At 45.2% G+C, this 12,899-nt stretch overlaps 1 protein-coding gene across 3 annotated transcripts in view; it reads right to left on the bottom strand.

The window, feature by feature from the left end:
• CACNB2 (calcium voltage-gated channel auxiliary subunit beta 2) overlaps positions 1-12,899 on the bottom strand; it is a 358,339-nt gene that overhangs the window by 237,486 nt on the left and 107,954 nt on the right. The window contains exon 1 of one of the 3 annotated variants that reach the window (XM_075587521.1): positions 2,318-2,534. The exons of the other annotated variants lie outside the window; for them this stretch is intronic. Within the exon in view, the coding sequence (XP_075443636.1) occupies positions 2,318-2,365 (48 nt within the window). The 5' untranslated portion in view covers positions 2,366-2,534. Of the gene's footprint in view, positions 1-2,317; positions 2,535-12,899 lie in introns of those variants that run through there. 3 annotated transcript variants of the gene reach the window in all.

The raw sequence follows: 12,899 nt of genomic DNA, 5'->3' as shown, positions 1-12,899 counted from the left end.
GGAGACATTAATGTCCAGCCTTTTTCACCTTTCTCCCTTTCACTTCTCTTTCCACTTGTCCTCTATGTTCTCCATTTTATTTGTCTCTTCAATTTACATTTCTCTTGTGTGCCACTACATCAATCTAATTGGATCTGTTTCAGAGGCATGTAATACACAGTTCCATGATGTATTGCATTACTCTCTAGCACAAAAGGGTAATAAGGGTACACACAGTATACTTACTACGTGGCAACAGGTAGAGGTTATTATTTATGTATAAAATGTTTTACCAGGACGTAATGCATTGAGAGCTACCTCTCGTTTTCAAGTATGTCCTGGGCACAGAGTTATGATAACAATACATGGTTAAATGATGTATTTAAAATATATAAGGGGGTCTTCAAAGAAGAGCATACATTTTAATACCCACATTTATGGCCCACTGCATCATTAGATTGTTATTCACTACTTCCAAACTTCCTGTACGCAATCTATATAGAATTATTAAACACACCCCATAGGTATGATCAGATTTCCCTTAGGATCGCAGATGATTTTTCGCAAAAATTATGTCATAGTTGGGATCTACAATATAAGCAACTGCGAAAAGGAGTTTATTACAATTACAAAAGTAATTAGATGTATGAAAGAAATGTATGTCATCAGCAAAATGTGGTGGTACACCTCCTTGTGTAATCTTTTGACTACTTTTTCGCATATCCTATACATACAATTGTATTTGATATGATTTTAATCATTCCTATGCTCATGATCGGGACCAGACAACTGGACGAGGGAAAGTCCAATCAAACATTGAGAGTGGCGGCTTCTAGCTAGTAGACATCAGTTGAAATGTGACAGTGAGCAGTGATAGGAAAAACTTTTTCATCTTGAAGTACAGTACTTAAATGTTCATGCTATACTTTAAAAAAAATCTTTCTTTCTTTCTTTTTGTGTAGAGAAATCTTTCTTTTTGTGTATTTACAACATATATATGCCATAAAGTTTAAGGTTGTTTAAAAGAACTCTGCTCTCATGAAATCTAGCACTATGTATCTGGTAACTGACAGTATATTATTGTAGCATTGAAAATAGACTGAATGTATACATCAGTGGGAAAGGCTATCTTCCTCCACTCAAACACTTAGCTCTGTTCAAGTCATTTTTAGCTGGGCACATAACTCAATATGCTGCATAGCACTTGAGAAAAATGCTAAATATTATGGGCCAATTTATGGCAAAGTTTAGGCATGTTGAGGATCTAACTAAGCCAGTGTTTCAACTGAATACGGTATATCCAATAGGTAAAGTATTCTTTTAAAAAAAAGTTTACAATAACCTCAATGTGTTTCTATGATCATGTCTATCGTACCTGTTACAAAAACACCATCATTTAATTTACCTACCTACTATAATATATCTCCTGTTAGAACAATGCAATAGTAATTCATTATTGGAAAAACATATACATCTTCATTTGTTCCAATGGATAATAATAAAATATTTGAACCTAATCCTGCTCTGTGGGGGTTAATCTTTTAACGGTGATAGCGCTGATCGGACACTATCGCACGGAAACTTCCATTGAAATCAGTGGTTGTAGAAACCAAATCTGCACAGTTAGTTTAATGAATAACCCTAGGTAACCATAATGTTTTTAGAATCAAAGATTTATTTAAACGACCTTGTACATTTTGCATAACAGAACGGTGTTGTAATAAGCAAGACATAAACAAATATCATAAGCATGACGGCGAGATCCAATTCTGTACAATGATAGGACATTTGTCTCTCAACAAGTGTTCGTGCAGTACAATACTGTAGATGGCTTGTCAATCTATCTTTTATACCATCATACCATATAAAGAAAGAAGCAAGTGCATCACACTCATACTGCCAGGATGAATTCTCATCTGCAGAGCCAAAGCACTGTACTGAAATAAGAACTTCAGCTTTGTATTCCTTCCTTGATATCTCAATTAATTTAGGCCACAGGTTTTTTTTAAATCCATATCATACAGTATTTTTGGCTGTGCTCAATAAATATTAAATATATCAATGTTTATGCTACATGCACTTACTGTAGCATCTTTTATCAGCACTGACGTAAATTAAATGTTTATTTCTATATCCCTCTTAATTCAATACTCACAATTAGATCATTTATTCTCAAGACGACATGATAGAGAAATAAAATTGCAATGGCTACTTCATTATTCACTGGCGATCTAATCTAAATTCTCCAATCCCTAACAAACTAAGATAATTCTGCAACATAATGATTATTATGATATTACAAAATCATTACTTCTCTATAAATTAATGATGAACTTACATAGGAAACGCGTACTCGGCGTCGATGTCCCAGTCCACAGCACTGCATGAAGAGGACAGCAGAATGCCATCAGCATATGGCTTCACTTGACTCCAATCTGGCTCACCTTTTCCTCCGAGACACTATCCATGTCTCCTCACCTCCTGGCTCAGGGTACATGCAGTGAGTCAAAAAACATGCAGCCTCCAATCAGCTGTACGTTAAAAGAAAAACAGCTTGTTCTGGAATTTAAAGACACACTAAATTCCTCTTCCACATGAAATGAATCCGTTGATACAACAAAATGTGTTTACAGAATGTAAATATAGTATCTGTAGCCACATTTACTCAGTCCTAAAACAATCATGCATGTAGCATTCAGAATGTTGAAGATCTTCTGATTCTGCTGTTGCTGCTGCAGCTACACTGTATATATCACATCTCTTCACAAGACACAAACTATCAACCACATATTTAGATCAACGTTGGGCTCAGATTAAACCCAAAGAGAATACATTTCTTCAGAACCTCAACACACAGTCTAATTCACTCTGGGTTCTTTGGATTACAGAATCACCCTCTAAATTGCCTGCTTGTGCTACGTGTTTCACATGAAACTGCAGGCAGCATTGCCTTATTACCTGTCTCCATAAGCTGCTGCAGCTATTCACATGTTTCTGCTCCTCTGCTGTGTACCAACATCAAACCTATGAATGACTAACAGAATGCAAAGGGATTCATAATATTTTGAATACATGATAGATGCCCTACATTGCAGTAAACAAGCCTTAAAAATAATTACAATTATTTTGCCCATCTACTATAGATCGTTAATTATTGCTTAGTGCTATGACATGACAGATTATCATGCCGTTTCCCATAAAGAGTCAATAAAGGTAGTGCCTTGCTAATATAATTATAAATCATATTTATCCATAAGATAGGGATGTGGGTCACATCCTTTTGCATAAAAATATTATATTACTACATTTTTTATTGTCTGCAAAAATTGACTGAAAAAAATCGATTAAGGAAAGGAATTCTGGGATCAGAGGCAGAAGTTCCACGGGTTTCCTTTTTCTGGCCACCTGTCACCCCCCGAACTCCCCCTCACAAGTCAGGGGATCCCTACCTCTCCACTCTGCCATCCCAAACTTCTAGGCCAGCCTACCTACTCTAGGCCAGCTGCCGTCGTAGCACCACTGTACTTCTCCCCACCAGTGGTGCTGAGCCCAGCACTTGCAGCACCAGCCACTAGGGGCCTCTTCTCCTCGCCTCTTCCCTCAGGTTGTCCCTCAGGCTCCTTGTGCAGGCCACTGATCTGCTGCCAACTTCTCTGGAATGCCCACCTCTGCGCTGACTGCCAGCCTTCTCCTGGACCTTCATTAATGTTTGTAATATTCTAAATGTGTTTATTATAATTCTTTACTTTAGGTTTAGCTATTAATTTAAGCCATATGTAGTGGGACAGTAGGACAATGGGCCTCTAAAATGTATTTTGACCATTTATTGTCCCGCCTAAAAAAAAACAAAAAAACGTTTGACACCCCTGCTCTATACTGTGGATGAAAATGATATGAACTGTATGAGACCTGTTAATGGCAAACATGGATTATGTTAGACATGGATTTTGGCTATAAAAGGTATTAAAATATCAATTTCCTGTAACAGCACAATGTCCGGGAAGTAATCGGTTCTAGTAAGACAGTGACGGACAAAACGGGGTATATGATTAAATGGGAAAAGGACTTAGAGGAGGAAATTGATGTAGAGGAATGGACAAAAATTGTGACGGCGACGTCAAAAAGCTCAATGTGCACGACTTTGAGGGAGAATGCATATAAAGTTATGATGAGATGGTACCACACCCCCACTAAATTAGCTAAGTTTCTGCCCAGCTACTCCCCATTGTGCCCAAGACAATGCGGACAACAAGCAGACTTGCTCCACATGCTGTGGTCTTGCCCCAAACTTACGCCGGTCTGGGATTCAGTTAATGATTGGCTGAATAGGATCCTCGGCACATCCACCCCCGTCGACCCATGGCGGTTCCTTTTGAACAGGCCGCAAAAAGGTCTCTCCAGGGGAGCAAACAAACTGGCGGTTCATTTCGCAACGGCGGTGAGGGGGGAGATTGCAGCACGTTGGAAACAAAATGAAATCCCAATAATCACAAAGATCAGGAACCGAATTTGGTCAGTTTGCCAGATGGAGAAATTGACGAGTCTGGTCAATGACACTGGCACAAATTTCCTAAAAGTCTGGTCACCATGGTTGGCACAGACAGACATACAGGGGGTAGATAGGGCCACGATTTGGCATTGATAGTTGTAAAGTGCATTCTCCCTTAAAGAGGCCCTAAGACACCCCGACGGTCCAAGAGCACACACAGTTCATGGATGGACAGAGAGTGTGGGGTACACCGGTTGCCCGCCGGAGTATCGGTTTTCTTAATTGCAGAGAGCCAGCGGTCGCACGTTTAGAAGCGGAACCTCGGTTGGAGACCCCTTCCCACCCCCCCTCCCCCCCCCCCATTTCCCCCTCCCGGCTGGGAGCTATATGTAGTTTGTCGGTTAGTCTGTCTGTCTCCCCGTCTGTCCAACGTACACAGATACTACACATGATGCATGTTTTCCAATTGCAGGAGGCACGTTTACCTCCAATGTTTATCATGAATGCATGACATGTATGTACTCACACAATTCAAAATAAAAAAATTTAAGTTGAAAAAAAAAAAAAAAAAAAAATATCAATTTCCTCTCTCAAAATATTACTGGCTCTAAGCAAGCATAACAATATATTTTTGAAAAGCTACCTCTGATATTAAAAGGGCAATAACGAACTAGACACCTATTCTAGCTCCTGCCATAAATGATAGTATCTATGATCAGTCTCGTAACAAAAATCTGAGAAATTCTTGCTCAGGTGGTAGATATGGGTTCAAACTTGTTTTCCTCTATTGTTATTATTAGTAAGACTTCAGTGGATAACGGCATCACACAAAACCCTGGAGTTATCATAACTTCATGACAGCATGACCTGCTCTATTGCGCCCCAATCAGCAAAATCTGCAATTGACTTTAATGGCTGGTATCACCAATTTGGAGATATGTTTCTTTTATCTTATGTAATATTTAGGGTTATATTTTTAGGACTTTTTTTGGTATGGAAATATATAGATATCCAGATATGACCAAAGGTAATTTTCACTTAATCATTTACTGTATCCTTGTGTAATGCTGAAAATGTGTGCAGTTCCCCACAGAGCAGAACTGACAGGTTGAAAGAGTCCTTGCCCATAAAGCTACAGTTCACTGACTGATGTACGTAGATAAACTGTATTGCCCAAGACTAGAAAGAACTGACACTACGATCCATACCATGTACCTACTTGCAGCTATTTGCCTATTTTACAGTAATCTTACTCCTGCAGAGATGTCAACCTAGAAGGGCCAAAATTAGTGAGAGCTGACATGTCTTCTTCTGACATACAGACGTTCTGAAGTTGCAGGGATGAGGTTATGAAGCAGTATCTAGAAAATGTACAAAACAAGTTAGCTTGTACAGAAACATATGTTTGGAACCAACTAATGCAGTTGTACAATCTTTAGGCTGAGATTCCATCAACATATTTTTTCTTATACCTACGCAAATATATAAAAAGTATTTATAACATTTCTTAAATGTACTGAAGATCATGAGTTTAGCTCAGACTTACTTAGCTGAGTTTTTGATACAAAGAAAAAACATGATGGGTCAAGACGCAAAATCTAAAACCTCCCATTGCAATATGTGCGTTGGGCAATATATTTAAGTGGTGCTATTCCACAAGTCTCCTACTCTATAAGACACTTTATAGCTCATATGAGCAATATCAGATCAGCTTCAGGTGGGCGCCGGTGTGAGAAGGAGGTCTGGCGCGCGTCAGCATCAGACACCTCGGCGTGGGACAAACAGGGAGAGAGAAGCCTGCAGTTGGGGGAGAGCCGGGCATGGCAGCAACTGCTCTGACTGGCCGTCACCCCCCCCCCACCTGCATCCACTGCCCCCCCTCCGCAGCCACTGCTTCCCTCTGCAGCCACTTCCCCTCCTCTGCACCCACTTCCCCTCCTCTGCACCCACTTCCCCCTCTGCAGCTACTGCCTCTCCTCCGCATCCACTGCTCTCCTTCCACATCCACTGATCCCCCTCCACAGCCACTGCTCCCCCTCCGCAGCCACTGCCCTCCCCTGTATCCACTGACCCCCTGTATACACTACCCCCCGTATTCACTGCTCCCTCTGCAGCCACCACCCGTCCTCTGCAGCCACCGCTCCCCCTCCATCTCTCCCCCTCCGCATCCACCGCCCCCCCTCCGCAGCCACTGCTCCCCCTCCGCAGCCACTGCCCTCCCCTGTATCCACTGACCCCCTGTATACACTACCCCCCGTATTCACTGCTCCCTCTGCAGCCACCACCCGTCCTCTGCAGCCACCGCTCCCCATCCATCTCTCCCCCTCCGTATCCACCGCCCCCCCTGCGCAGCCACTGCTCCCCTCCGCAGCCACCTCCACCACTCCAGCCACCACTACCCCTCAGCATCCACTGCCCCCCCTCCGCAGCCACTGCCCCCCTCCGCAGCCACCTCCACCCCTCCTCAGCCAACACTCCTCTGCAGCCACCACCACCCCTCCGCATCCACTGCCCCCCTCTGCAGCCACCGACACCCCTCCGCAGCTACTGCTCCCCCTCCATAGCCACTGCCCCCCTCCACTCCTCCGCAGCCACTGCCCCCCTCCACTGCCACTGCCCCCCCCTCCACAGCCACTGCCCCCCCTCCACAGCCACCGCCCCCCCTCCACAGCCACCACCCCCCCCTCCACAGCCACCGGCCCCCCTCCACAGCCACCGCCCTCCCTCCACAGCCACCGCCCTCCCTCCACAGCCACTGCACTTCCTCCGCATCCACTGCAGTTCCTCCGCATCCACCACCCTGCCTCTGCATCCACTTCCCCCCCTCCACAGCCACCTCTCTGCAGCCACAGCCCCCTCTGCATCCACTGCCTCTCTCCGCATCCACTACCCTCCCTCCACATCCACAGCCCTCCCAACGCAGCCACTGCCCCCCCAATGCACCCACCCCTCTGCAGCCACAGCCCCCTCTGCATCCACTGCCTCTCTCCGCATCCACTACCCTCCCTCCACATCCACAGCCCTCCCAACGCAGCCACTGCCCCCCCAATGCACCCACCCCTCTGCAGCCACTGCCCCCCTCCGCATCCACTGCCCCCCTCCACATGCACCCCTCCGCAGCCACTGCTCCCCCTCCGCATCCACTGCCACCCCTCCTCAGCCACTGCCCCTCCTCCGCAGCCACTGCCACCCCTCCTCAGCCACTGCCCCTCCTCCGCAGCCACTGCTCCCCCTCCGCATCCACTGCCACCCCTCCGCAGCCACCGCCCCTCCTCTGCAGCCTTTGCTCCCCGCCGCATCCACTGCCTCCTCCGCAGCAACTGCCCCCCTCCACAGCCACCTCCACCCCTCCGCAATTACTACCCCCCACCGCAGCCCCTCCGCAGCCACCTGCACCCCTCCGCAGCCACTGTCCCCCTCCACAGCCACTGCCCACCCACCGCAGCGACCGCCACCCCCCCTCCGCAGCCACCACCACCCCTCCCCCTCCGCAGCAACCACCACCCCCCCCTCCACAACCACCGCCCCTCCTCCCCCCCTCTGCAGCCACCACCACCCCTCAAAACCCCTCCGCAGCCACCCCTTCCCCCCACCCCCATTCGGTATTCGGGGAACATGGGGGTATTTGTTATATGTATTTGGGGGGTGTGGGATATTTGTTATACATATGCGGGGGCATGAGGGTAGTTGGTATATGTATGCAGGGCGTGTGGGGTATTTGTTATATGTATTCGGGGGTGGGGGGTATTTGTTACATGTATTCGGGGGCGTGGGGGTCGCATCTTTTACCATTGTGTCCAATATTTTTGGACAAGACACCTGGCAACCCTAGTTTCAGCCGACAACATTAGGAACAGAAGATCCACCCCCCTTCCGATCAACGATTAATTTCTTAGAGCTTCAGTTGCAATCAGTTCTAAATGTGAGTATAATAATGGGTCGGTAAGAATTACACGAGACACCACGTTAGTCTTGCATTTAACAACTGTGATTTATATACAATGTATGGCATTAACCATTGACTTACATTTAACCACTTAATTTATATTCTGTATTCCAAAACTGAACCCACCTTTTTCATCTGTGAAAAATGTATAAAACTGAAATGTATAAAAACGTGCTGGTCCTTTTTAACGGACCAATAACGGACGTGTTAATAAAACCAAATATAAACAAGTGTTAGATTTATTTTTTTACCACTAGATGGCAGTATTGATCAAATAATTAGCTTATCGTTCGATGAAATCTATGAAACAATGCTGTGAAGACATATTTCCTATGTTGTCAATTTTAGTACCAATCATTTGAAAACAGCCAAAGTCTTCTTCAGTAAGTGGAAGAAGATTTTACAGCAGTTTGAAAGTAAATCAAAGATACTTTCGTCAACCATGGTGTACCACAGTGGTAAACTTTAATTTGAACAATTGTGCAGGTGCACTGGTGGCTTTGCCAAGGGAAGTGCATTACATGCCCGAAAGAAGCATGTTACACTGTACTGTACCATATATCTCTCATATATATCAGACATACATGAATACGGTTCTTCCATCAGTGCCCACTCTTAACACTCGAATGGAGGTACATGGACTTAGTTGCTGTACGTAGGTATAGGACCCAGCCCAGCTTCGGGATAATAATACGATTTCTCCCAATTACAGGAATCCTGGTGGGTATTTCTTATGCGGCCTAATACCTTTGGCCTGTTTGGGAACTGCCACTTCCATACAGACTAACGAAGAATATTAGAGCAGATCCGTGGTTAGAGCTGATCCGCCGACACCAGGGAGCCCCTTTCCTTGAGGCCCTCTGTGTAGTATTCCCTTTCCTTAACTATTCAGGACCCCCTTCCTTCTTTTGGGTATCCTAACTTAAGGGATACTATCTCTATCTACAACATAATAAACAGGGGGCCTGGCCTGTTCTAGTACTTTATAAACATTACTTATCTCCTCTACCCAAAGCTCCTCTCGACCTCCAGGAACATAACCTTCTCAAATCTTCCCCGTCTCTAATATACTCTCTCTGACATCATGATCCCATGGCAACACAGTGTGGGGCCCGATGCATTCCAACCTTCTAGTAACCCTTTAGCAGGGGAGGTTACATCAGAAACCAGGCAGTCCCCAGAGCTGCAAATAGTGCAGTTCAGCTCTGGAGGACTCTTCGTTTCCAATCCTGTCAAAATGAAGGTTAGTTAGAGTAGATTGCTCCTTTAACCATAGTAAAAACCAATATAACGGTTTTGTAAGGGGCAATAGATGCTCTGGATGCTCTGGAGAACGTCAACAAAGTACACCGGGTACGTATTGGAAACATTTTGCCTTTATAAATGAGCAATCAAACTTAGAATAAAGTAAATTGCAACGTGACAATTATTTTAGCAGTCTTGAACAACAAATAGTGAAACAAGAGAAAAATAGCGCAAACGCAATAGTGAAGTACTTTCAAATTATATTGTAAAAGTAAAAAGTATGATATCTGCGTACATCAAGCTAAAACATATCAAGCATGTCATGCACTCAGGCTTAGGTTACCAGGCACCGCTCGCCGTGGACATCAGGTGCACTTCTTCGCACGGCTCCTCAGGTGTTATTCAGCTGGACCCTCAGGGTAGATGCCTGGACTTAGGTAGCTGTACTCATGCCAACATCAGGGAACTTCCCTCTGGCGTGTGCAGGACTTCCGTCTGCTGGCTTATGAGGTCGAAGGTGACGATGCAGGAACAATACAAGCCGCAGTCAGGCTTACAGTTCAGTTTCTCCGCACAGTTTTGCGACAAGCCGCTAAGTAATGACGGCCGTCATATGAAACGCGTAGGATTACTGACTCACGAGTGACTCTGAATTATCTACGGGTATCTCCAGTCATTTATATCGAGACTCTAAGGGTGCCTATTGCCATCTCTAGCGACGCCGTAATCAGCCGACGGCCGTCATTACTTGGCGGCTTGGTCGCAAAACTGTGCGGAGAAACTGAACTGTAAGCCTGACTGCGGTTCGTATTGTTCCTGCATCGTCACCTTCGACTTCATAAGCCAGCCAGCCAGACGGAAGTCCTGCACACGCCAGAGGGAAGTTCCCTGATGTTGGCATGAGAACAGCTACCTAAGTCCAGGCATCTACCCTGAGGGTCCAGCTGAATAACACCTGAGGGGCCGTCCGAAGAAGTGCACCTGATGTCCACGGCGAGCGGTGCCTGGTAACCTATGCCTGAGTGCATGACATGCTTGATATGTTTTAACTTGATGTACGCAGATATCATACTTTTTACTTTTACAATATAATTTGAAAGTACTTCACAATTGCGTTTGCGCTGTTTTTCTCTTGTTTCACTGTTGTCTAGGGGTGCTGAGCCACTCCACATATACCAGCTGCAGACGCCATCTCAACAATAGAGGTTGTTGTTAGTTTACCATTTCACAGAGGTGTATAATGGGTGAATAAGTATTCACATTGACAATTGAGGATCACTTTAGTAGCGCACTGTATTATATATATTTTTTTGAACAACAAATACACTTTTCAACCCACAAGATTTATTTCAAAATGTATTAAAGCAGCAATCTACCCTCAAAATTACTTTTTAACCTTATATGAAACAGGGGAGCACCAGGTTCCCCCCCCAAAAAAGAACTGACATTGGCTGCTGGAGTTATTAATAAAGAGAAGCAGCAGGTTTCAAAAACAAAAAAATCCCTTCCCGACAAGAAGGGATGGCTGCTTTAAGCACCAATCAGCGCTGCTTGAATTTCAGAGGGTATATATGGTTCCATAGACTTCTGGGGAGCAAATAGGTTTGTCCATCAAGCAAGAAAGCTCTCCTGGTGGGGACCCAATGGCAGCAGTGATAGGGCTCGCTCCGGTGGGCACATGAAAGATGAACATCATCAGGAGTTCATGATGCTGTATCAACACTGGCACTGTGTATGGCCCTTTTTCAGTAAACAGTGAAGTCATTTCCCAGTGCTGGAGAATATTCTAATAGCAAATAGTAGCAAAAGGAATTAATACATATCCTGTTGGCAATATTGCTCTCAGTTCACAGGTTTCCTTCGTTGTTTGTATAGTGATCAAAATACGAAAAAAGAGGTGCAAATCCTTTCAGGGGAATTCTGAAATGTAGTTTGATCGAATAGTATGCCGTGGGTTTGTAAATAACACCTTCGTCAGCCTCTGGGTTCTTCTCCAATCCGCGGTCTCCCTCAAGAAATGCTGTAAAAGAAGGCAAACATAGTGTAAAACTGTTTAACGGTATAATACACGTGAACAATACCGGGTACCTTGAATGCACCACTTTAACTAATACCCACAAATAGAGAGGATCGCACTCACAGGATTCCCAATTTAAATGAGGCTTGGGTGTTATTGGTGGGACACCCGCGCTCTTTTTGACTGCTGTGCTCTCCATCAAGAGTGTCATCGGCCATCTCCGATTCTCAAATCCCACAGTCGGACGCTGAACCTAGGAAGGATGCGGTGCGCAAGCTCCCTCCGAATATTGGAGACAGTTGATTCAAAAGAGCAGTGGATTAAAAGACCAGGAGCAAAAGAGCGCGGCTGTCCCACCAATAACCCCCATGGCTGGTTTATATTGAACATTCTGTGAGTACGATCCTATCTGTTTGGATGCATTTGTTCAAAATGTGGTGCATTCAAGGTACAGTATAGTTGCCACCGGTGCTCAGCAACAGTGGTCCTGCAAGCATACAGCCACCGCCGAAAGACCAGAAATACACAATGAGTGGCACCAGCATGGTCTTTCAAAAAGCAATACAATTTATTTAACAAAGATCGAAGTTTCGGACCACGTACATACCTTTTCAAGCAAAGCGAAACGTCGATCTTTGTTAAATAAATTGTACTCCTTTTTGAAGACCACACGAGTGCCATCATTTTGTATTCTCTGTTTGTGTGTATTATACCGTAAAACAGTTTTACACTATGTTTGCATTCTTCTATAACTTTTCTTAAGGGAGACCCACGGATTGGACAAGCCACCGACGAGAACTTTTTACACCCACAGCATAATTCTGCCAAACTACATTAAAGAATTCACCTGAATGTAGGGTGACCATTTGTCCCGGTTTTGCCGGGACAGTCCCGTTTTTTTCTGTCCTGTCCTGGTTTCAAGGCCGTCCCGGAAATGTCCCGGTTTTTGTCCCTGGTCTCGGTATTGCGGGGCAGCGGCGGTGAAGAGAATGCGGCGGTCGGTAAGTATTTTCTATGTGTGTGTATGAATGAATGCTGCCAGGGGGATTGAATGAAGGAGAATGCTGGGGGCGGGACTTAGAATGTCGGCCGGCCCGCAGGGGATTGGTCACAAGCATGTCAGAGGAAGCCGGGTGGCGGGGCTTCCGCTTTGTGCAGAGCACACGTGAGTGTGTCTGTCTTCCCACTCCTGGCTCCTCTGTCGGCTGCGCGGTGAGTGTCCC

The sequence above is a fragment of the Ascaphus truei genome, chromosome 2, assembly GCF_040206685.1.
Source record: "Ascaphus truei isolate aAscTru1 chromosome 2, aAscTru1.hap1, whole genome shotgun sequence".
Lineage (NCBI taxonomy): Eukaryota > Metazoa > Chordata > Amphibia > Anura > Ascaphidae > Ascaphus > Ascaphus truei.
The sequence above is the reverse complement of the archived record's forward strand: the minus strand, read 5'-3'. Positions and strand labels throughout refer to the sequence as shown.